Genomic DNA, 26,068 nt, shown 5'->3' on the forward strand with positions numbered 1-26,068 from the left:
TAAATGAGATAAATAAAAAGGAAAAGAGTAAGGAAAATAAAAAGCAAATAAAGAAATATAATTGCTATAGAGTAGAGGTGGATAATTATAAGGTTATATTATTACAACAACAATAATATTAATAACAATAAAAATCGTTGTATTATAAAAAAGAGGAAAGGGGGTTTATATTATTATACCGAGTGGAAATAGACCATATATTATTAACTTATAGAATGAAAATAAAGCAATCATAATAATATTGTTTTCGAAAGTATAAGTATTATAGATTATAAGTGTTGAATAGAATAGGTATATGTTACGCCGGTCCATCCTCGGTACCGCGTCACATGACTCTTAGCACGTGATGGACCCTGCATGACAGGCATAACGGAATGTAGGTCCATACAGACCAAAGGTCCAGGACCTCTCTAGGTCCTGAACGCTCCAGTACAGTACGAAGGTCTATATAAGGGAATGGGATTTCATTACAATGTAGAGCTTCGTGCTCAAGAACAATCATTAGTTTCATTACTATAGTTACGAGAATTGCAACCAGTTACAACCTTATTGAATTCCTACTTGAAGTCTAGTCTAAACCACCTCGAGAGATCTCTAGACACTTCCACGTGACCCTAGAGGCAGCTCCCGTAACAGTATATAATATAAGCGATTTAATAAGATATTAAAAAGGAATAAGTTTTTATATCTTTTTCCTATTTATTTTATTCAATTAGATACAGATATAGGCGTATTATATGATCTTAGCATAGCTATATAGATCGAATTGATTATGAATTTACTACTACTGCTACTACTACTAATAAGGTTAAAATTTACTCTGATTAATTAGATTATTTAAATGAAGTCTTACTAAGCGAAAGTTTCCTTTTTTTTTATGTAGTATTCTTAAGGAGGTAATTCTCTAATTAAATTGAAAAGTTAATTAGTATTATAAATACTAATTGAAATAATATTAATTGTAGAATGTAATATTCGAAATACTAATATATAGAATAATAACATTCGGGGTTTTATCGTTGTCTATATAATTACTTATCGATTTACTAAGATAATTAAATCGAATAAGTATAATGTAGTTTATCAGTGGGTCGGTTATATTAATGGATCGATCACTTTTACCTTGAATTATTTTTCTATATTCAATATACATTTTCTTTATAATTAATTATAAAAATTTATTTTAAAGAAGTATGTATAATCTTAGTTATTTAAGTTATTGAATCAGATAAAAAATTATTAATTTGAAAGGTAGTTTAGTTTTATTATATATTTCGAATTATATTGAGTGATAGAATTCAAGGTAAATCTAATATAATTGAAAGTTGATTAAAAAGTTATAATTTTATTGAATTAGAAAAGAAGGTATTTATTTAATATATTCTTGATATAAATTTGAAAGATTTTTTATTTAAATTTAAGAATGTAGAAGATATAATGAATTATATTTTTGAATTGAAGGGTATGAAATGTATTAGGAAGTTTTGAGTATATTGATTTGTAAAGTATTGAATTAAATTAAAGATGTGTTTAATTGTGTTTATAACTTTTAAAGAGCTTTTTGTAAGGATTCTAAGCTTATTAAAAAGTGGTTTTGATTAATTGTGAATATATAAGTGAAATACAACATTTTGAATGGAGATTTCTATAATTTCGATGAAATAGGTTTTATAATGAGAATTATATATATAATAATGATTATTATTAATACTAAAAGATATAATAGAAGTAAATCTATATAATTAAATAATCGAGAATAGGCTATAGTAATAATATATAAAAATAAAGAAAGCGAAATTATTCCCCTATTTTTAATAGTTTAAGAATAGGTTTATTTCTTTAATTAGTATATTGAAATCAATTTTCTTATGAAATAAGCTATTAAACCTATATCTAATAAGTGAACAAATAATAAGATGAGTTTAAAATAATTGAAATACTTTGATAAGTATATTAAAAATTGAAAAAAGAGTAAATATCGAATATTAGTATTGAATAAGTATGAAAACTACAAATTAGTAGCTTTTCAAGTATACTATAAAAAGAATGATATTATATATTTATATTTATTATTATATTCAAATTATTTAATTTAATTACTTAATATTAATTGTTTTAATAATCTAAAATGTTTATATGATAATTAAATTGATGAGTTTATTAAGGTATATATTAATTATATTTCGAAGGTTGAATTCTTTATAGCTTTTAAAGTTATATATAAGAAATCAATTATCTTTTAGAATATAAAATCAGGATTTCAAAGAACAGATTTAATTTTATTTAATTCTGAAGCTATACTTTCGAAATTAAATATTCGAATTTATATATCTACTTTTTCCTTTTTTGATTTAAATCAATAAATCTTTTAAACCTTTTATAATTCAATTAAAGCTTTTTTTTAATTAATATTAATTAAATCTTGAATAATTTGTTATTAAGTAAGCTTTTTTATATTTATATTTAAAATTATATTAGCTTTAATTAAGGGTATAAAAAGATTAGTTTATAAAAATATACTTTTAAATATAAGAGAATTATATATTTTAAGTAATAAATGAAATATTAAGTAAGTATTAATATATAAAAAAAACCTAATTATATTAAAAAGAAGTATTTATTGAATAAAAGGTTTTTAATATATTATTTCAATAAAAAATTAATATTCAAATTCAATATAATAAATATTAAAAAGGGGGAAATTCTAATAAGGAAGTATCTTTTAATTGATATTATAGTAAATACGGAAAGATAGATTATAATATAAGAACCTATCAAAATAATATAATAGATCCTAAATTATTAGATTCTTAATAGTTTAATTAATTGATTTATTTATTATTAAATAATATAGCTTTGAAATGACAATTCGAGGTAAAAGTAGTCGATCTATTGATATAATTGATTTACTAATAAACTATGTTATTAAAATAAAGAATTAGAACAAAAGTTGAATATCAAATTTATAATTTATTTTGACAAATAAAGACTAAAATTTATTTTTTGATTCCCTTTTCTTCCTATAAAATGTAATAAATCATAATAATCATTTAAGCTATAAAACTATTCTTAGGGTGCGCTCGAATCATTTATTATTATTATTTAATAAATAATCCTTAGCTGAATTACTTACTAAATAATTAAAATGATTGAAATAATGAAAGGAATTAAAAGATATTGTTTATAATGATTATAATTATTTAAATAATATTAGTTTTTTTAATGAAATTATAAATAAAGACTTTTTTTATCTATTTATCAAAAAATGTAATAATAAAAATTGAACTAGTTTTAAAAACGAGTTTCTAATAATTTCAAGAGAAAACTTAAAAAATATTTACATAATAATTTTTTGATAATTTAATATGAGTACCGGGTAAATGTATTTGTTTATTAAATGAATCTCCATAATTTATTTAATAATTTTCAGTGTTTAGTAAATATATTCTTGAATCTTATTTCGTAAATAATTCAGATCTACTAGTTTAAAAAAAATCGATTCGAACATATAAAGAGTAAATGATAGTAATAAATCAACTAGTATTTTATAGTACAAAGACTTTTTATTACTTTTTCTAAACTATAAAAATTCTACAGTGATTATAAATTGTACGCGTGCTGCTGTCGACCCGGGGTAGGTCTGAAACCTCAAACCCATGTGTCTCTCAGAGCCCTGCGCAAGTCACCTTAACAGAACGCGCTCTTATTATCTTTTGTATAATCACTATCCTCCCTTGCGATATACTATTATTGTAGATGATAAATATGAACCATTCCTAAATCTTTAATTGTATTCAGATATTCAAAAACTTATATTGTAAGATTGTAGTCCTGGCTATCGGATATCCTGGTCCAAATGGCACTGAATAGGGTTACCGACATTGACGATGGCTTGAAGAGGTTCGTAGCTGAGATGGACTATTGGTCCAGGGATCGATGGTTTTTGGGATGAGGTGTTGGGAAAGCTAGCTGGCGGGGGACGTAGGGAAAGTTGGGATGGAAAGGACGGCCATGATGATCTCCTCCAAATGCTTTAACTGAAGTAATGATGAATGTGAAAATGCTTAGAAGCTTCAGCTTGAGATGGAATCAGAGTACTGTCACGTGAAAGAAATAAAACAGACACAGGATGGAGTCATTCTTGTGTATGATTATCTCAATAACTGTCTCATTCGTGTAATATGTCTGCGATCAGCTGAGAATTACAAATCGCATTGTGATTGCGATGCAACGCCGGATGGTAATTGTGAAGTCGTACTAGGACTCGTGTCACAAAATTTGATTCAAACACAGTGAATTACAGATCGTATTTTCACTATCTTCTTTGTTCATTTAGGTCTGATCTTTGTCAAGGTTTTAACGCCGTCTCTTGGAGTAGGCAATTGATCTTTCCAATCATTTTGGTTTTGACAACCCTGAAAATGACGGAAGCAGAGTTCATCAGGGTACATAAGAAGCACTCAGTCTGCATATAAAGAACAATCGTAGTACAACCTCGGCACGAAGCAAGATATGTGATCATTGTCCCACAAGATTCCAGACATTAGAGAAGTGAGTTGGGTAATTTCGGATTGCGAAACAAACAGGGCTAATTTATTCGTAGGGCTAAAATAATGGTTTTTGTTGCGTGGCTTGAGTCACACCAGTTGTTTTTTAAGTCAGAGGGTTGAATTGTCTAGACTTCAATTCAACAATGAAGATTATTAGATCTCCAAACCAATGAAATGATCAAGTCATTTGAGACATCAGAATTGATTAGAACATTGAACTACTTTCACATTTCTAATTGCTTTTAGATATTCAAACCCTTATATTGTTAAATTACAATCTGGACTGTGGGAAATCCTGTAAATTTCCTTAAAAATGGAAGACGTTTGCCTATGACGAAGGCAAGTCCAAGTTGATGATCCAGGGAGCATTGGTAGGCTGATGTTCTCCATCCAGAATCGCCGCATTAACCATCAGAGTTTCTTTGCCAGACTCAATATGCAAATCCATAGCCTGCGGATACTTGTTAACCAGGTCATCCTCTGCTTTCTTCTCACCATTCCACACGATTCTATTGGCACCATACCCCTCATGGATACGACCAAAGCAATGCATCAAAGGCTTCGCACGTTGGACAGCGCGAAGGGTATTCTCGCAGCCCAGGTTCTCGTCACGAAAGCCCTTTGGTGGTCCGTGGGTCATAACAATATCCACATCAGCTGGGATAGAATTTTCAGCAATGGAAGTTACGCCCTCTGCAGTTTCCCCAGATGAATTGAATCGATCTTCGTTGCGTTTATAAGGGAAGGCGTAATCGTGAAATTCGGGTTGGTATGGAGAAGCATATATCTTAAATGTTGCACCACTTTTAAGATTGAAAGTGTGCGTTCCTTCCTCTAAATAAGTGACACCTGCTTCTTTCGCTAATTCCCCCTTCATTACCTCCATGGCCCGTGCATGGTCATCAAGATAGTCCTCGTCTTCCTCGAGGTGTGCTTTGCACCATCCTCCATCAAGCTCCAAATCATGATTTCCTGCGATAACTAGTTTAAGCTCTGCGTCAAAGTTGCTGAGCATTTTCAGTGCTTTTTTGAAGGCGGGAACACCTCCAACTTGTGTTAAATCTCCACAGTGGAGAAGAACATCAACTTTTGGGACTGGAAGCTGCAATTTGCTCGAGGCGTTATCGCCAAATTGGTAATCGTGTGTGTCAGATAACACGATAAAACTTGTTGCTTGAGTTCTTGCCATGTTGATCATTGTAATATTGTAATTGTTAATAGTGTAGTCTGATTATAATTACAATTTGAGAGTTATTCCAAATAATAAATTCGTGGATTCGAAATGATACTATAGAATTGAATGTGCAGGGATGACGGGAAAGAAAGAAAGGTGAGGGGTTCTATCTATTATTATATCTGTGCATGGAGCTAGAGTAGACTATATATATAGGATTACCCAATTACAGAATTTCAAGGATATGTGGGCTACATGGTGGAGCTCCGCAGCATTAGTGGTAAAGCTGAGCCCTAGACTAGCTCGCTAGGCGGTGCTATCAATCACGTGATCATACAGAACTTTTCACCAATACGTCGCCAAAGTTTCTAGCAACCACCAGACTCACGTTACATTGTCTCGGGTGACAAGTTGTCTCGCTAGGTGTACCATCTACTGTTAAGCGAACCAGTGTAATTTAAATCTCAGTCTTGTGGTACTAGAAAGCAAGACTTGACTTTAGTATAGGGAATGATTTGCGGGGCATGTCTTGCTTCATGCTGACCTTCACCAGTGTCATGGGACACTTCTCAACTTCAATATTTGTCATAACTTCAGTATTGAATTGCTTGATATTACAACCCATCTTTTCATTGTTCAATCTTTCATGAATCGTTACAACAATTCTCAAGATATCGGAGCTGGCCTTGTAGTTTTTACAATCTATTCGTAGGCGAAAAAACAGACCTGAATTGACTACTAACAAAGCCCTTTAATAATCTGATTGTTTCAAGTCAGTTGAGAGAATCAATTGTTGAAATAGTAGTATCGTTGAAGATCATTTAACGACTTGTTTAATATCATTAATTCTCATGATGGATTTATTTATGATCAAGTTATTATAAAATTTTATAAGAGTTATTAATTTTTATCTTGGTGATATTATATGTTGGAGGTAGTTTTCTAGAATATAATAATAATAATAATATTTTAGTAATAGTGAAAGACTTAGTCACTTTAGCTTGAGGGACAAATCGAATATAATATAAGAGTTGAATTGAAGACAAATTATAAGAGAGAGCTTGATTGAGCTGAATTTGCTTGCTTTTTCTAGGTTTTCTTTAAAGAATATCCCAGGTTTATATAGTTTATAATGAAATTCTAGTAGTTTTTATACTTATAAATAAGATCGATTTAAATCGAATCTTATAGAATCATTTTATATTATAAAAGAAAAATACAACTAATCAATTTAATCAATTTATTAACAATCTTCCATATGATTCCATCTCATTCTATTTCATTATAAATCAATTTGATAAGAGATATAGCTATATTATAATATAATAATATAATTCTATAATATAAAATCATATTATACATATATTATTAATTCATATATAGCTTGATTAGTAAGATATTAATAAGTGATTTAGTATACTTATTATAGAATCTCACATTATATATTACTTATATTTTTAATAATATAGAATATACTACATTATTCAAAAGTTAAGATTATCATTAGACTCTAATAAAAAATTATGTTTTTATATTGATACATATTCATTTAATTTAAATTATTAATATTCAGTAATTTTATTATACATTCTTATTATTGAAAAATTAAGTCATTAAAATTAGAACCGTAATTATAAATAAAGATAAATGAAAGTTCAAGAATTAAAATAAATAATTAGGATTTATTTGAATGAATTTATATCTTAAATACTGTTTTTAATATTTTACAAATTTAATATTTTTTCAAGTAATATCTTATATAAATCTGTATTTTAATAAGAATGAAATCTTCTTAATATCTTAAAGTTATATATATATATATCTGTTGGTTCGAAAGGTGGTTTTTGATAGAACTTTTATATAGTTAGAATATTCGAAACGGAAAGATAGAATACCAAGAACGAATCTACTAACCGAAAACCCAACATCCTGTCCATGGACACCTGGTTCTACTGCGAAAATATACTTATAACTCTCCTCATTCCCAAAAGTATCAAGTAAAAACACCGCATTACAAATCGTGCTCAATTCCGCCATTGCATTCGCACTTCTGAGTAATTTATCCAGAACCCCTGCGTTTTCGTCTTCCAAAGGAAACAAGCCTGTAAAAATGTAATTCACATCTTCACCTTTCAATTCCGGTAAACTACTATAAAGCTTCGTTTAAATTGTCCTTGCAAATATCATAGACTAGTAAAAAGATATGCCTCAAATTGGTAGAAGATAGTTGCACCAAGGGAAAAGAAAAATACTCAACGCCTGCTCAACTTGTTCTTCAGCTTCTTGAGAGTTCCTTGAGCCGAATCTAAGACCAATTTAGCGAGCTGACCTGCATGTCCCCCCACCTTTGCGCTCTCCTGAGCAATCAAAAGATACTCATCTCGATCTTGGTCCTTTCCTCCTAAAGCTACTACAATTCCAGAATACTTCACGAGGATCGCATTGAGTATCATTCGGCACATTCGTCCGTTGCCATCTCTGAAGGGGTGAATGTTCACAAATCGATCGCAGTAACTCGCGGCGAGCATAAAGGGATCGATGTTCCGAGTAGTCTCAATGGTTTCGATATCGTTAGCGAGATTTTGCACCAAAGAATTCATTGCTTTGGGAATCTCTGAGGGCTTTGCAAACTCATGGGATCCTCCGAAGGCTGACTCGCCTGCTTTTCTATACTTTCCTCCAAAGTCTTGGTAATCGAAGTGACCGGAATTGGTACCGCTGAGCCCAGTGGTGAGGATTCGGTGAGTTTCTTTGATCAAGCCCTCGGTGATAGGTTGGTCGAACTTCACGAAGGCCTCGAGGAGATGCTGGAATGCAGCAGCGTGTTGAACAACTTCACGTCGGCCTCGAACAATGGCGGATTCCCCCAGGTTGAGGTCCTTCTTCACGAGTTCCTCGAGCTTGGACTGATATTCTATAGAACTACAAGGTATGTTAGCATCAGGATCAAAGATTCACGATGAAGCGCAATAGATTGACTAACCGTGCAGGATACGGAGTGATGCACTCTCCTCGGAAAACTGCCAAACACAATCGAAAGGTCTCATCATATCCAAGGCCGACCCGCTCGATGTTATTCGAGCCGAAGATTACCTTAACCATCTCCTCTTGCATTTGATCTTCCATTTGATCAGCCGTAGCGGTTTTAGAGCGCATAATCGAGGATATATCCTCTATAAAAGCTCGATTCGTGTCGAAAGCAGCTGAAACATCTGCCGATTCGTCTTTGACGGTGATGTCATTCCGCCAATTATCTGGGTACACTCGATATTCATTAGACATTCTCAATGCAAATGGAAGGGATGGTTTATTAAATATACATCGTTAGTCTCAAGCTGCAATGAAGATAATAAGAGAGTATCTACCGAGATGGAGAAGATGCTCGTGGTGGACTTCTACCCCTGCTGAAAGATGGAGGCCAACCTCGACTAAAAGTGCCTTCGAAGCAGAAGCTACGTCTAGGATGTATGACTGGTTCTCTTGAGCCGGAAGTGATGTTAAGACTCGGGAAGATGTTGAGAAGGTGAAGAGTCTCTTGATGTAGACATTTTGTTTATGTGGGAATGTGTGAGACTTTGAACGTGGCAGTAATGATGTTGAAGGGGTTTGAGCACACTCTTCGGGGGAATGTAGACCTCTTATATAGGACAGTTTGGATTTTTTGGGGGGGAATCTTGTCTACATAGTTTCTCCACACTAGTCGTGTGACTGATGATTCACAGGTAGGCAATGACGAGCGGATGATCCACAGATAGATAATGACGAGCAGATGATTACAGATCGGGTGGTGGTTTTTTGCGGAGTGCATTACTGCTAGCAACACTCGTAATCTCATCTCGTTATTGCTATCTTTACAACTAATACTGCTGCCATCACTCTGATAATCATCGTTTTCTTCATCTAAGTTATCTATCCGTCATCAAACGTTTCGATAGCGTCAAGTCTCCATTTGTAGTCTATCGTCACGCTGCTAACATTGTGAATAATGACAACAGAAACTTTCATGTATAACACCCCCTTTACATAATTAGAACGACAACCGAGATATCTGATTGTCGTCGATATGTTGAGTCGAGGTGGAAGGTGCTGACCTAGGAAGATGGCAACTTCAAATTGATGAGCCAGCGTTTAGGGGTTCGGTCGAGTTTTCGGGGTTGAAGAGGAAACCGAAGGCACCAAGACGGCAATTTAACGTTACCTTGGGTTGAATGTTAGCTGTGAGCAAACGTTGAAGGGAGGGAGAAAATCGAATATAATGCTATCATGGAAAGCTGCACTATCTAGTATTAGACTGCACAACGGGTACCCGCGGGGCGAATAATGGCCTTAATGGGTAACTCACAAATTATTCATTGTAAGGCGAATAATTCAAAAATCTGAATGAATAACCTGTAAGGTAGATACAAATTATTTACGGATATTTACCTACCCGTATATTATATAATTATTTATAATCTTTTATAATATTAATATAATTTTATAATTAATATAAAAATTAATATAAATCTAAAAATAGCTTCATATTTTAAGCGAAAAAAGCAGAGAATCTATATATCCATAAATTATTTACAGATAATCCGCAAATTATTTATAGATAACCCATATATCCGTAGATAATCTATTTATTTATAAATAAATGAATTATTTGTATGGAATAAATAATTTTAAAGTTTTAATAAATAATCCATGGAGTGAGTAAAACCTTTAACAGATAATCCATGGGTATAGATAATTTGTGCGCAGCCTATCTGGTATAAATGGAGGCATTGAAAAAAACATATGGACTTCCAGCTTGATTCTTGTGTCCAAGAATAAACCTCCTCCATGTATCCAGACCATTACTGGTACTATATTATTTATTTATCAGTTTCTTCATTCATTAGTATCATATGATAATAGTACTCACAAGGGACGAAATTATCATCTTCCTCCACCGCCTCAACCATTCCCTCTGGCACAACTACATCCGACAACGAACAATCCTCGCTCTCCCAACCAAGAGGAACGTCTTCAAATGGATTTGGTTTCATGTGACTTGGGTCTATATTATTAATAAGCCCTAAAGTGTACAACGCAACTAGTGGACAGCATCCTTTGTTCAATCTGAATCAATATAGGCAATAGTATACTATAACAAAACGATGACGTATATCAAGCTTTGAGTATAATATTCATTGTATATTCAAATAGGATTATCTTATTTCTACAGATGCTATTTAAATATAATATGTAACAAGATAACACGGGAAAAGTCCTTCCATCTACCGAAATTGTCGCACAAACACTTCAAGCTTATATTTTTGGATTTGTGAAAGAAGGAGATCCAGACCGTGGGCTAATTGGACCAGAGTTTCCAGTTTATAAAGATGGAATTGTGATTCTTGGATCGAAGGAAAATGAAAGTATGATTGTACCGGAAGGAGAGGTGAGGGTAGATGAGGATACGTGGGTTGATGAAGGGACATGAGAGAGGTGTAAGTGGTGGGGTGAAGCGAGATATTGGGGTGGATATGAAGGGGGCGATGAGAACGATAGGGATGATGGAAGTGATGGGGACGAGGATGGAGATCATGGGGGTGAAAGTGACGGAAACGAAGACGAAGACAATGGAGATGAAAAGGATGGAGATAACAACGAGGACGACGATACAAAATCCAACCTCAAATTACACAGCACATCTGTAAAAACCTCACGTCCGTTCAAAAGCTGGAAAAACAAACTCTCTTCATCTCAGCTCCAAAATGTCGACTCCATCCACACCCACATTCTCAGATATCTTCAAAACCAAGAACGATGGTAAGAAAGTGGAATGCCATGCTGAGTGGAAAGCTGAGTGGATGGATAATGATAATAAGGCCTTTGCAGATGTTCAGGGAAGTGATAAAAAAAGGAGAGAATAGTGAGATTGAAGAGAAAGAAGAGTTGAGATAATGCTAGAGGTTAAACTTGAGATATTTGAGAGATGAGTTACTTCATAACATCTTTTTTTTTACTATATCTTGAATTTAAATCTATAATCCACTCAACTAGTATCGTGAACAATACCTATATTGTGATTTTGAGAGTAATTCCTATCATCATTAGCTTAGTACCTCGGTTGGTACATACTGCATTCTTCCACTTTTTCATGTCATTCAGATCATTTAGTTTTCCAGATAATAGTCCAACAACTAATCAACCCTGGTTGTTCAAATCTGTAACAAACATTGAGACAGTTTAGAACACTCTACCCGTTTGAATTAATACAATACAATGGCATTACTTCTCCTCGCTAATCTTTACTTACCAAGTCACGAAATCACCAGCCGTAGTCTGATATAAAAGACAATAAGACCCATTATAGCATCACTCCCTTCCATCCCAAACCCCTTGGTAAGAAATGCCCTACACTTCGATCTCACTTAGAGCCCAGTCTAAAACCTCATTCTCCCTACACCAATCAAAGCTAGAATTTCCAACTTCGATATAACCACCTCTTCCAATACCCTCTCCACCACTCCATCAACATCAAGAGTATTCTCCTGCTGACCGCATCTATCATGCACCATACCCATACCAACATGCAAACTCAAGCCAAAATACAACCTCACCTCAACACGCTCTCATCTCGTGGTCCCAATGCACCCAAGCATTCATACCTGCATACCTACATACACACATAGACATTCTTCCATCCGCAAAATGTCCATATGCAGCATCGTAAATATCCACATCTCCTCGTATTAAAATTATTATCCCATCCCACTCCCGCCCATCAAAGAGATATATATTGACATCAAGTTTCAACGAGATAAGTCCCAGTTTCTGTTTCTCATCATGTGTCGTATCATATTGAAGTGTATCCAACCATCCAACTTCCTTTCACACCCTCCCACACCCAACCCTTTAAACTCCCAATCCCTCAAGAAAGCAAAAGATCGCCATCATTCTCATACCCACATACATACCCACTTACCCCTCCTTTCCTTCCCTTCTCATCCTTCTAAATCCACATAACGAAAGCATACCAACCCACTCAGCTCATCTCATCTCCATCTCCACTTCTCTGCATAAAGCACAGATAAGTATACATCCCGACTCCGATCTCACCCCATCCCATCAAATGAGCCAATCTACCTCTCTTCTCTTTCCTTTACCCTAATTCTGAAGTTCGTATCTGGGGCGAATCCTCTTGGACAGAATCTTATCCTATTACATGTTAGCTTTCCCGCAGTCCTGTTTTATCATATGTATAATACATATCAAGATAATGAATCTTGGACTGGAATTTCTAGTATATGGATCGAATGGTGTATCCCACTACCCAGTTTTCCAAGTACCTACTTATTACTTACCTACTTATAGCTAAATATGTAGCTCCGCCATTGAGTCGGAGTTTGATCATACATAAGCTAATAAGTTATAAACGCGATTCGATTGAGATTCCATGGATGCATAAAAGCGATCATGTCTCTGTCCATTCATCTCATTATGGATCTTCATACCAAAAGCCTCATATATGATTCCCATCTCTATTCGTTTATCTATTATTCTCTATACATAGATATAGATGGAGATGGAGATGCACGAGGACAAAAATCACCAAGCATGCATTCTCCCACCTACCTATTTATCTCATTATACAATAAAGCTTCATTCTTTAAGCTTCATTCATTCCCAATCCTGAGTCCTCATATTTAACCCCTCCATTTCTAACCCCCTTTTCTATTTCCTATTTTCCACATCATTCCCTTTCTCTACGCATTCCATCTCAGACTTATCTACTCGTTTCTTCACTTCCTCACTTCGTCATTTCCTTCCTCTCACCCTCAACCTCAACCTCAACCCTAAACACAAACCTCTCGCACACTCTCTCACATCCCTCACATACACCTACCCCTGGCCAAGTTCATCGAATTCCAACTCACCACGCCCCCTCATGCCTTCACATCTTCACACCCTCTCCACTCTCACCTTCACTGTCCCTCCCACTCTCCACTCTCCACCCTCCCCTCATGCCCCTCATGCCCCTCACGCCCCTCATGCCCTTCACGCCCCTCACACCCCACCAATCAAATCCACTCTACTCAGACCCAAACCTGAACCCACGTACCCCTCGTACATAAATACACACGCCCACGTACCCCTACAAATCTGAAACATATCCTCTCACAACCAACCATCTATCCATCTATCGATCTATCTTTCTAAACTCCCCCCACCTCCTCGTATCTCCTCGTACCTCCTTTTGCGTAATGAAGCTTAAATCTATAATCTCTAAATCTTTAAATCAAGGAAATGGGGAAATAAGAAAATCTGAAACTAGGAACATAAGCCTGTGCACCTCAAGGCTCATGTTCTAGCTAGCCCACCTCAGCCACCTGTTCGCGTAGTGGTGGCATAGTAACGGCATACTATCAACATAGTAATATCGATAGTATAGCAATATACATACCTACATCCAGAGATCTCTCCATCAGCCAACTTACCAATTCACCATACACCTACCACCTACCACCTACCACCTACCACCTACCATCCACCATCCCACAGCATGGTCTCAGCATCTCAGCATCTCATCCCATCCATCCTCAAGATCTCTATCCCGAGTTTTCAACCCCCATTTCTAACCCAATTCCCACTTTTAATATCTCCATCTCAATCCCCATCTCCAATCCCCCTCGATTTCCAATCCATCTCCCCTCCATCAATCTTTCATTTCACATTTCACATCCCACATCCCCTCACCATCTCACCATCTCACCTTCTTCCATCCCATCCAACACCTACCCACCTACCCCCAACTCTCCATCTACGCCATAGCCCCTCATTCTCCATCCCATCCCCATCCGCATCCATCCCCCTCCTCCCTTTTAATCCTCCCCCCTCACAAACCCCACAACCCGCAATCACAATCGCAATCGCAATCGCAAAACCCGCAATCGCAAAGCAAGAACCCCTCCCCCGCCCCCCGTTCCCCAAAATCAAAAAAGTAAAAACAGCGAGGTTGGGATGTACACATACATACATACATACACATACCTATTTATATCCATCAAGCGTATCCACAAAGCACAAAAACTTTAGAGCTAGCTATAAAAAAATATACATCTATGCACATACACACATATGCACATATGCACAAAATCTTTCATTCTTTCTCTCATTCTTTCATTCTTTCATTCTTCTACCTAGGTACGGAGTAAGCAGAAGATAAATACCAGGCAAGAGAGAGGTGAGCGTACATAGATCCACATAGTAAGTCTTACATACATCAACAACCCCATTCCATCTATCTACAAAATACTCCAACACAGAAACCACCACACACTCACACACACAGACTCTCTCTCTCTTCCCCCATCCTCCCATCTCCCATCTCCTATTTCCCCGAAAATACAAGGCAAAACAACACAAGACAAGATGAATTTCCAACTTTCCCAGGTGAGGTCTAGGTATATATCTATTTATTAACTATCTAGCTACATACTCAGCTACCTACCTACCTACCTACCTATCAAGCCCATCAAAACCTGTCGACCCTACATGCCTACCTACCCGAGCTGCAAATCAACCCTACATATATCCATACAAATACAAAGAAAAAAAGATAATAATCACATTATGCACAAGTCCCATGAAGAAGTCAAGTTACCTGACTGACGTTGTGAAACCAAGCTAAATCAAGCTAAATCAAGTTAAACTAATTTAACACCCACCTCCAAACCCCTTTCGTCCCCTTCCATCCCATCCCCTACCCCCCAGAGATATCCCGCTCTTCTATTCTACTCTGCTATTCCCTCATCCAATCATTCAACTACATCTCGGCCAGCCCATCCCAGCCCATTCCACACCATCCGACCGACGAACTACCCTACATGCATGCATAAATGCACACTACCCTCCAACCCACAAACCCACCATCCATCTTCAACCATCCATACCTCCAGCCTTCAATTCATCCCCAATCCTCCAAGCTTCTCCCCAGCCAAACCACACCCCAACTCACCCAACCAACCAACCTCCTTTCCTCGCTCCCCAGATCAAAAAATCCAAAGGTCCAAGAATCAAGCCCCACATTCTCAGATCCTCAAATCTCGAGGCCACACATAACATAACATACCAAAAGATCCCCCTGCTTAGATACGAAAATACAAGCAAAGATGTACCACCACCACCTCAGGAAGATGCACGCATACTAACCCGACTAACCAGACGCCCACCAGCCAACTCGTTCACCCCACTAAATCCCATCCCAAACCCCATGACATCATCCCACCATCCTCCCTAAAAATCACCCTCCTCCCCCAGATCCAAACATGAAATCTGCCACTCACAAAAATTAAGAAGCACACATACACACACACATCTAGAACCAGAAATTCTAAAGAAAATAGCCAAAAATGCCTTGAGAAAATGTTTGAATAGCATTTGGGTATAGAGGTATCAACAGTGCAAATCTCATAGCCAAGTCATAGCCAAGCATGCCGCCCGTTTAGAAAATCCCAAGTAGAGTACCGCCTTGTCCTGACGCTAGAAATGACAATAGAAACCCTCCCAGGTACGCTAAATCATGATAATCAATCCAAAGTAATCCCACCCAAACGCTACCCAAATATCAGACCTGAACACAAAGGAAATTGGATGTCAACTCGGGTTCAAGCTTCCTCCAAGTCATTCAAGAAAATCGAAGGTACGTATAGGATATCAATGCACTGTGTAATAAGTGGTCGACAATATCGGATGTGACGAAAACATTATGACACAATCAGGTACTAGCCCCGATACATGAGATCTACGGTAGATAACACAATATCGAATGTCGTGAACAAGTGAATGAAGCTTGAAAGTTAATAATGTCAAAAAAAAGTTAATAATGCCAAAAACCTAAACACCAACGCTGGTAAATCACAATGTCCCTTTCCCAGCAGTCGCAGAAAACAAAGAGAAAAATCGTGATAAAAAAGTAAATCTGTCTTGTTTCATGAATTCGTGACATTCTTGCAAATAGAATGTAAGTCGGGTATCGTTAAAGAAAGTGACTCGAGGTGTAATATTTACACAAAAGGTATGAACCAACGAAATCAATCCTTCAAAATGCGTCGTTGTGTACACTGATCTGACCACTTGTTGCGGCTGCTGCCAGAGCGTCCAATCCTTCAGTGCGATAGTGTTGCGAAGATGACTGAGGGACTTGCGGATACATAGTTTGAGTTGACGTAGGGGGCTTATGTGTATAAGAATGTTCATTGCCATTTGATATTGTGTGGTATTGGTGGACAGCGGGTTGTTGGGGATGAATGGTCCGAGAAGGTTCCTCGTGGTACCCATTTGATCGCACGACAGCAGGATTATAATCTGTCGCTGTGGCACTTTGTGGAGTTATAGGCGCTGCACCTTCAGAGCCGGTTGATCCTTCCGGGGAGGTCCCTTGGAATCTATTGTCAGAAGTCTGTTGGTATACTACTGGACCATTGTACCATCCATCCCGTCTGTTTGATCTGTGCATGTTTACAGGTAAGCTAGCGGTGTGCTTGTGGTGGTAAGACGAAGATGCCCCTGTTCGAGGACCAAGTGCTGGCTGCTCAAACGTTACTCTTGGTTGATTGGCCTGTGATTGCTGTGCAGTTGCATGAACAGCACGAGCTGTCTCATTAGCCCAGCTTGCAGCATCCGCATGTGATGGGCCTTGAATTTCCAATTGGGTAAATTGTCGATCAAGGTGAGAGCTAAGAGGTCGGTCCCTGGAAGGCATTGGTCTTGGGTTGGAATAGGGTACTGATTCTGATATAGAATGTCTTGGTTGATAATAAGAGCTTGATCTATCAGTCATGATTTGACTTGGACGACGTTCAGGCACAATCGAGTTTGGCTGGTTGTAAGAATTTGATCTATCGTTCATCATTTGACTCGGACGAGGGTCATCAGCCATGGGAGTGTTGGCCTGGTAGTAAGGCGGTCTATCGATCATTCTCTGACTTGGGCCACGGTTTGCCATGTCAGAGATCGGCTGATAATAGGACGCTAGTCTATCCACAAGATTTTCTCTTGGACGTTCAGTCATACTAAGGCTCGGCTGATGGTAAGAGTGTGGTCTATCAATCATCATTTGATCTCGAGTACGGCGAGGCGGAGGAGATTCTCCTCTACCAGGCAACAAGCTTGAGATACCAGGAAGCCTTGCATGTTCTTGTGGAGGAGCATTACTGCGAAGAATTGCGGCGGGCTCAGGTATAGGACCATCAGCATAGTGGTTCGCGTTCATAACACTATGCAGTCTTGTCGTGAACGATGCTAGTGTGGCCGCATTGGTTCCTTGGTGCCAAGTTCTCCTTCTGTTATCCATATCTAAATGGTGGGTAGCCATCGATTGCCCCCCATTGTTGAATGTCGAGTTTGTAGGGCTTGAAACCAAACTTGGCGAGTAGGGTGCCGCTGCAGAGAAAGTTGATGATGTGCCAAAAGGGTTGGAGGCGGGACCAGAAGGAGAAAACGGATTTGCGGCCAAGGGTGTAGACAATCTTCGACCGGGCGTGTGGTGTCCGTCGTAAATGCGACCAGCTGGTATTTGTACACCCACGCCTGGCCCGGGAGATGATTGAAACCCGAGCGTTGGCCATCGCGGACTATTCTGACCAGTTGAAAAAGTAGCAGAAGTGGGCGTACTATAACCTCCAGGTGAGCTTGGGCGTCTTGTCAAAGGGCTAGGCATCTGTAGAGCGAGCGGACGTCTGAGATTGTGTGCTTGACTATAACTCGATGCGTGCGACATATTCGACATTATGCTGGAAGTGGAGTAAGAATTTCGATGATGACCACGATATGAAGGTACCTGCTCGCTCACTGTGGCAGCTCTCTGTCTGCCAGGAGGCTTAGATCTATCTGTACGAGGCTGTCTAGGAAATCTCGTGCTAGTGGCTGCCAACGATCCGGGGGGGATTTCCTCCTTTTGATGTACCGTTTGGGCATGTTGGCGTAGATTGTCTCTTCGAGAGAAGTATCGCCCACAAAAGCATTCGTAAGGACGTTCTCCTGTATGTTTTCTGCATCACGCCAAGGGTTAGTAGATGAGAGGTGATTGTAGAGTGGTTCAGAACGTAGTGAATTACCTTATATGACGCTGCAAATGCTCGGTTCTGGTAAAGTTGAGGTTACATGGCGGATAATCCGTGCAATAGAATTTCTGACTCTTCTTCTTCTTGTGCGGTCTTGGGCTATTGCCATTGGAACTAGCAGCATCGGATTTGTCCATATCAACATCTTCAGAACCGATAGAATTATTTGATCTCGTCGAATTATTTCTGTTCATGGCTGTCAAACCTGCCACGGTTTCTGGAATGGTCGCGGCGACATCGAAAGGAGCCTGTGGAAGAGGTCTCTGATTGGCAAGCGCATCTGAGACCGGTCTGAATGTGACTGTTGTAGGAGTTGTTGCATCTTCCGATCCATGCATCGGCCGAGGTTGGGTATTGGGTGCGGTATTGGGTCGAGGTGTCGTAACCGTCGACTCTTGGGGATTCAGGCCACTGAATGGTCCTTCGACTTCGGAACCATTGAGGGTATTTGTACGGATGGTATTTGTAGGTGGGAAGGAGGGACCGGATCTCGGACCAGATGCTGGCTCCCGAGTTGATTGAGGATCGGTACTCATTGTGGTCGATGATATTGAACTGACCACTACGGACTCGACGAGAGGGGTGATTCGCGATAGTAGGTCGTGAAAGGGATGAAAAGGATGAGGCGATATGAATCGTAACTCTGTCACCGCATCAAGACAAGTAAGAGTGTGTTATGGATAGTGGTAAGCAGGGCAAAGGTACCCAAGTAGAGGCTTGGTTTCAAAAGAATCCAGCTCCGATGATATTCTTTCAGCCTGGAAATGAAGACGACACAGCCTAGACCTGCAACCGTATCAAAGAGAGTATTGTTGACAGGACGATGAATTAACAATCGAGGATTTCTTTTTCTGGGAAAGACTTTTATTTTTTTCCCAATACTTGTTCAGTATTATAGAGGTCGAGGTCGAGGTCGAGGTAGAGGTAGAGGTAGAGGTTATCCGAGTGACGGCGATAATATTATGTCGTCGATAAGAGGATGGCGGGGGGGGGACAAGGAAATACTAGGTAGGTAGTGGTTACAACAATAATATGCGACCGGGAGAATAAAAGTTGCTCTTTTGCTCTTTTCCTCTTTTTGCCTCGTTTCCGTCCGCAAAGATTAAAAATTGATTTGATTGCGAGAGATTATCGCTACCCGGTATAGTGTAGTGAGTGATGCAAGGATTGTTTTCTATAAATCTTTAGACGCTTTAGACGACTTTTTATAAGATCTGCAAGAATTGATCTCGATATCGTTGTGAATGGATCTATGATTCAAGACTTGTACCTTGAGTTGATCCCAAGATTCCGAGGGACGATAAGGTAAAACTTTTGTATGGCTATTATGTATGTTATAGTTTGGAGATATTATGAAGATTGATTATGTGCGTGGATTGTAGTTGATGGTCTTTCGTTCGAAGTTTGCTTGCTTGCTTGCTTGCTTGCTTGCTTGCTTGTTGGCTGTGGCAGAAGCAAATGAAGGGGTAGAAGAATAGCTCGACTCGAGTAGCCGGGTAGCTAGCCTTGAGTGTTTCACGAAAGGAAGGATTCGGGTTAGGACAAGACGAACACCTGAACAAGATATACCTTGACGACTTGATAGATTTGGAAGATTCGAAAGATTTTCTGACTGAATAAAATTGTATGAGAAGGGGTGTATAAGTGTGTGTAAGTGTAAGGTATGAGGGTACAAAGGATTTTTATCTATATCCACTCAACTCTCTAGCTTTCATAGCATTTCATTAATATATTATATATCATATGTTATATTATATCACCATGAAAATTAGATCGGTCTCGTAGCTATAAAAAAAAGTATCGATAGGTGGGATGAGTCCAGGCACGATTACTTTTATGTCAGGAAGAGGAAGAGGAAGAGGAAGAGAGAGGGAGGGAGGCAGACAATGGAGAGTTTTATTCAAAGGAATCTTTTTAGTTTCCTCACCTATTATTATACCCAATGTTAGTATTTCATCTAAGCAGGGAAGCTGGTAAAGTATCATAAATTTCCGTCTCAAGCTCTCTCAAGCTGTCATAGTTAAACCAATAACCTTATGGTAGCGTAACGATAAGCGAATTCCAAGTGGTCTACCACAAGGCACGAAAAGGTACAAAAGGTACGAAGGGAAAAGTTACCGAATAATGAGGAGTAGAATAAAGGAAATCATCGGTATGAGAGTTAGTCAAAGTCTGTCTTTGATACAAAGAAATTGACTGGATTTCCGGTTATAGACACGCAACACACATTTACCTTTCCAAATCGGAATACCAAAATAACTTCTCGGCAGAAGAAATCGATAGACGCATACCCCCCTTCATTCCGACCAGTCCCATTTTCATTCAGTCTCACGTACTAGGTGGGTATGGTATTCCTATTCTCTTAGTCTACCCACAGCTGAACAATGTCTACATGTATATCATTTGATGGCTTATGAGCTGGTACGAAGCTGGCTATTAAGATGGAACCAAAGTCCGGTCCGGAATACTCGTATGAACATTGATTTGGATAAATGAATCAAGGAATAAATGGGCGTACGGATGAATGAATATAAGGAGGACCTAACAAGATGACAAGATGACAGCGGGAAACCCATATTTTCAGGAACGGTACACTTTTTTTTTTCCACTTTACAACCAACCCATCTTGCATCTTCAAAACTTTCACTCAACTCTCGAGCCACTGAAAGTGACGAGGATTAACTTGAATTCATGTTCCTGTCCCTTACCTGAACCGCTCCAGCCCGCAGCACATGCGCTTAACATAACCCAAGCATCCTATTATATTTCAGTAAGCACTGCAAGTCATCGTTTTACATTTTCATAAGTGGATCAATATTAAATAGTATATTCAATAAGTTTCTTCTACGATTCTACCCCTCTTGAGAAAAAAATACTGGTAAGAATTCTATTTGTTAACAGCAAATAGATTACACGTAACATGTTAATCATCATGTAATGTGTAATATGTGTAAATATGTGTAAATATGTGTAATATTACAGTAGTCTGAGATGTGATGCCACCAACATATATCATACACAACATCCCGAGTATACCGACTCTCGAGAGTCGCCTCGTGAACATGAATGATATTTATGATATTGGGCTATCGGTATCGTATCGGATCGGGTCTTATTCCTTTCTTTCTCGACTCTACGGTGGCTCGGTGGGTAATCTTTCCTGCTCATTCGCTCCTTTGAATCTCATGGCTTGACAAGATGCTTGACACTTTCTATCCGATACGCCCTGTGCTCTCTCTACCTGTGAGCTAATGTGCCGCCACTAACTGCGATAAGCAATCGAGGGGCGGGGCAGGGCAGGGCAAAGAGTCCTGGAATGGAGGATCCTTTTATTATCAGTCATTATCTTTGAATTCTTCCTCACCGTCGAAAGGGATTCGAATAAAACATAATCTTGGGCCCCCTTGTCTAGTCGTTGACCGAGTCAATCGATGCAGTTAATTATTCCGATCCAATAACATCAACCGAGGAGCGAATCACAAGTTCATCCATATATTGGGGAAGAAGGAAGAAGGTGTTCGTTCATCCAACACGTTATATAAATCAGCCAGTGAACAATCAACTTTGAAGCCAAGAAAACACCACGATACTGTACTGTCAAGAAGATGGATTGCTAGGTGCTACATTACATTACTACATTTACTACATCCACCCGCCAAAATAGTAAGCTGACTCTATCATCCAACCACTACATACACCGGTCCGGTACACTCATCTCATACTATCTAGCCTCATCTTCTTCGTACAAAGATATCCCTCAGCTAAGCAATTCTATTTGGCAGCGAGGCAGCGTAGGTATTGGTAGGCATAACTCGATCCTGCAGATCTTTATAATTGATCGTCTAGCCGGACCATACCCAGACAAATGCGAATCCAGGTCCGAATTGACCTAACCTTACCTACCACACTCAGGAACCACCCAAAAAAGATACTTCTGCATCGGCAAAATGCAAGGCACGAAAAACAATCACAGGAATTCTTGAAAAATAAGTGGCAGAACATGAATGGCGTACTTTTTTATCCGCGCATGATGATGACGACGACGATGATGGTGGAAGGAAAGATGACTCGTAAGTGAGGATATGATTTTCCTTCTATGAAAACCACCCATCAACTGACCCGAATCCCAAAGCCTTGGGTCACACAACATCGACTTTGAATTCCGCCACTCATATTTCTTGGCTTTTGTTTTTGAACACATCCATGCCGAGGTCGGTGGTGCCATCTAATAATCTTTGTTCCTGGTACCTGGAAAATATCTTCTCTCAACTCACATATATCTACCTGCTCCACTGTTGGAACCAATCTTTCGAACCTCGTTTTCGGTGTTACGCCTGAGCAGCGTGAAATGCACTCGATGCATCAGCAGAACAAACTTCCGATGCATTTTACATCACGGGACTCGTTCGACCAATGAAATCATGGAACCATACATAGGTCCAGGTACTAGTATTCAAATGTGTTGTGTGCTGGCAGACCTTATTGCATACACTAAGTCTATACCTTCACACGGGTAAAGAATTGAAAGACCTACGCAATGACGATGTTATGGAAGTCCATATAATATTTCCATCTGATGTCGACCTAGTACGAAGAACATCAAATCAAGATGCAAGAATGAGTGGAAGATGTGTATGAAACCAATCTTGTAAATCTCACGTGTACCATTATCTCCCGACTTTACCGGCTGAGAAGGTCCGAAATCTTTGATATAAGTTTTGATATACACGAAGTGTGTGACTTTTTGAGTTCGGCTAGTTGCAGACTCGGTATTCCGATGGCATGCACGGGAAGGTTTATTTCTCCTCGATGGTCCTATATTTTCTCAGGACAATAATACAACACATGTTATCACTATGCACCTCGAGCTATGCGGCCCTATGGTTACAGACCAGCTATCTGCTAGACCATCTCATCATAGATCTAAAACTTCTATCATTTCACCATCCGAATGTGCATCTGAATGTACATGATTCATGATGAGAAAGAAATACCATATCTAGTACTGGAATACAGCACAATTCCCCATCATTAACAGCCCATATGCATCTCAAATTGTAAATTCTCCCAGGCAAATCAATCTCTACATTCCACTTTACAATCGAACCCTCTTTCCACATGTAAAGTTGACACCAACCCACGAAACTAGCTTTGAATCTCCTACACATACAAATTCCATATAGCCATCCTCACGAACCTCAATCGTATGACGCACATTGTATCATTTAGAGATCAGCGAGATGGGGTTGATCCTACGAATCGGTATTAGCGCTTGTCGATCAACCTGGGGTAGGTAGGTGAGTAGTATCTTTGTCGATTCTACAAACTTGGCTTTGTATTTTCTACCTACTCTATCTTACACTTATATCGCCTAACCGACTAGAGTTCAACCGTAGCAGGAACACTGCATTCCTTCTTTCGAATGCAGATTACTCTTTACTCGACGAATAGTATAGGATTCAATAGTCCTTAGGGTAGAGTCAAAATTGACTACGCCAAGAAAAACATGTATCATATTCATCCTCTCTCATTCCAAACCCTAAACAACAATCTATAAACTACACACAGCATACTTCTAATATCTCCTCATCTTTCCCATGAGTACATATCCATCTCCATGTACACCTACCTAATAAATGTCCCAAGGACAGCAAGTCCCTCAGCATAAGGATTTAAATTTTAAGTCGGGTACCCTACTTTCTGACCACTCCTCTTTTGGGCTACTCATTTACATCAAAAATCCCTTTTTAGCTTATTGATATATTTTTTATCTATGAATAGAATTTCTTGAAAATTTATATATATATATAATTCAGATCATTTTAAGCTTATTCTGAAAATTTCAGACTTTTAGGATTTTTCTAGATAAAGATCTGAAGTTTTATAATATTGATTTTTTGATTTGTATTATTACGAGGACATAGTTATTAATTAGAGGAAACTCTAGCTCTATAAAGATTACTAAAGGATTGATAATATAATTTATTTAGATAATTTATACTAAATGATTAATTAGTTTAGTATAGATTAAGAAAAACTTTATTATTTATAGTATTAAATATAAATATTATAGTAAGAAGACATATTAAAGTTATAAGATTGTAAGGTTTAAATCGATAATATATATAGTTTAGTATATCTTCGGATTTAGTTAGAGTATATACTTAGTTTTCAATATCCTTTAATACATTTATTACTTTATACCTATTGAGTAATCTAGAGTCTATTCGATATATTCCCTATTATAGAATCTTAATATATATAAGAATTATATATAAATTTGAAAATAATTTTAAATCTTTAATAACTTTTTAATTGTAATTGATAAAAAGAAATGAATTACTTTTTTAAAGGTTTTGAGCTTGAATTTATATAAATAATTTAAAAAACTAAGAAAAATTCAATAGTTATAAATATATAACTTAAATAGAGAAAAATAATCTCTACAATTTCAAAAGTACTCCTATAAATACTTATTAATTAAAGGACTTTTTATTTTTTTTGAATCTTTTATATTATAAATAATATAAATTTGTAATAAAAGTCTATAGTTTATTTTTAATGATTTTTATTAAAAAGTTTTTAAAGATTAAAAAAAAGAATTTATATGTAATTCTCATACAAATTATAAAATCGATATTATAAAGCTTCAAATCTCCATCTAAAAAATTCCTAAAAATCTGAAATCTTCATCATAAGCTTAAAATGATCTGAATTATATATACATAAATTTTCAATAAATTCTATTCATGAATAAAAAAGTTTTATTATTATTTAAGTAATGAAAGGTGGCTTGAAAAGGGGGTGGTCAGAAAGTAGGATACCCGACTTATACCTCGAGAGTGGAAATTCGAATTGAAATGAGATCATTTCTGTATCTATATTTCTCATCATCTAGGTACCGATATAATTACCTAGTATGCTGATTTGATACTCATCAGCATCGCATCCATCCTTCTTCTCACAAGTTATCACATCATGTTTATTTATGTGGATGGCGGTGGGTGTTTGGTTATGAGATATTCTGTTGAATACCTAAGTGAGTAGGTAGATAGATTGGTAGGTAGGTGGGTGGGTAAAGTATAATAGAAAGATGGATCATAGAATATGAATTAATCGAAATGAAATGAAATCTAAGCTACCTCTTCGCTAGAATGATGAATCTAAATTAATGAGCCTAGAATGATATGATTCTAGACAATTTTCACATCCATTCTGTTATATCTAGGTAATGATAGGGAATTGATATT

General features: G+C 37.4%; 3 protein-coding genes across 3 annotated transcripts; all 3 read right to left on the reverse strand.

Moving 5' to 3' along the window:
- Positions 1-4,878: 4,878 nt before the first annotated feature.
- EAF01_007519 (uncharacterized protein) lies at positions 4,879-5,739 on the reverse strand (the record flags this gene model as incomplete). The annotated part of the gene is made up of 1 exon (XM_038915775.1): positions 4,879-5,739. One exon carries the CDS (start codon positions 5,737-5,739, stop codon positions 4,879-4,881), a length of 861 nt encoding a protein of 286 aa, XP_038768246.1.
- Positions 5,740-7,976: 2,237 nt separating this feature from the next.
- On the reverse strand, positions 7,977-9,006 carry EAF01_007520 (uncharacterized protein; the record flags this gene model as incomplete). Its single annotated transcript, XM_038915776.1, has 2 exons — positions 7,977-8,646; positions 8,708-9,006. The coding sequence occupies 2 exons, from the start codon at positions 9,004-9,006 to the stop codon at positions 7,977-7,979; spliced, it is 969 nt and encodes a 322-aa protein (XP_038768247.1).
- Positions 9,007-16,795: 7,789 nt separating this feature from the next.
- On the reverse strand, positions 16,796-19,354 carry EAF01_007521 (uncharacterized protein; the record flags this gene model as incomplete). Its single annotated transcript, XM_038915777.1, has 2 exons — positions 16,796-18,746; positions 18,813-19,354. The coding sequence occupies 2 exons, from the start codon at positions 19,352-19,354 to the stop codon at positions 16,796-16,798; spliced, it is 2,493 nt and encodes an 830-aa protein (XP_038768248.1).
- Between the last annotated feature and the right edge of the window lie 6,714 nt (positions 19,355-26,068).

Source organism: Botrytis porri (genome assembly GCF_014898465.1).
Source record: "Botrytis porri strain MUCL 3234 chromosome Unknown BPOR_010, whole genome shotgun sequence".
NCBI lineage: Eukaryota > Fungi > Ascomycota > Leotiomycetes > Helotiales > Sclerotiniaceae > Botrytis > Botrytis porri.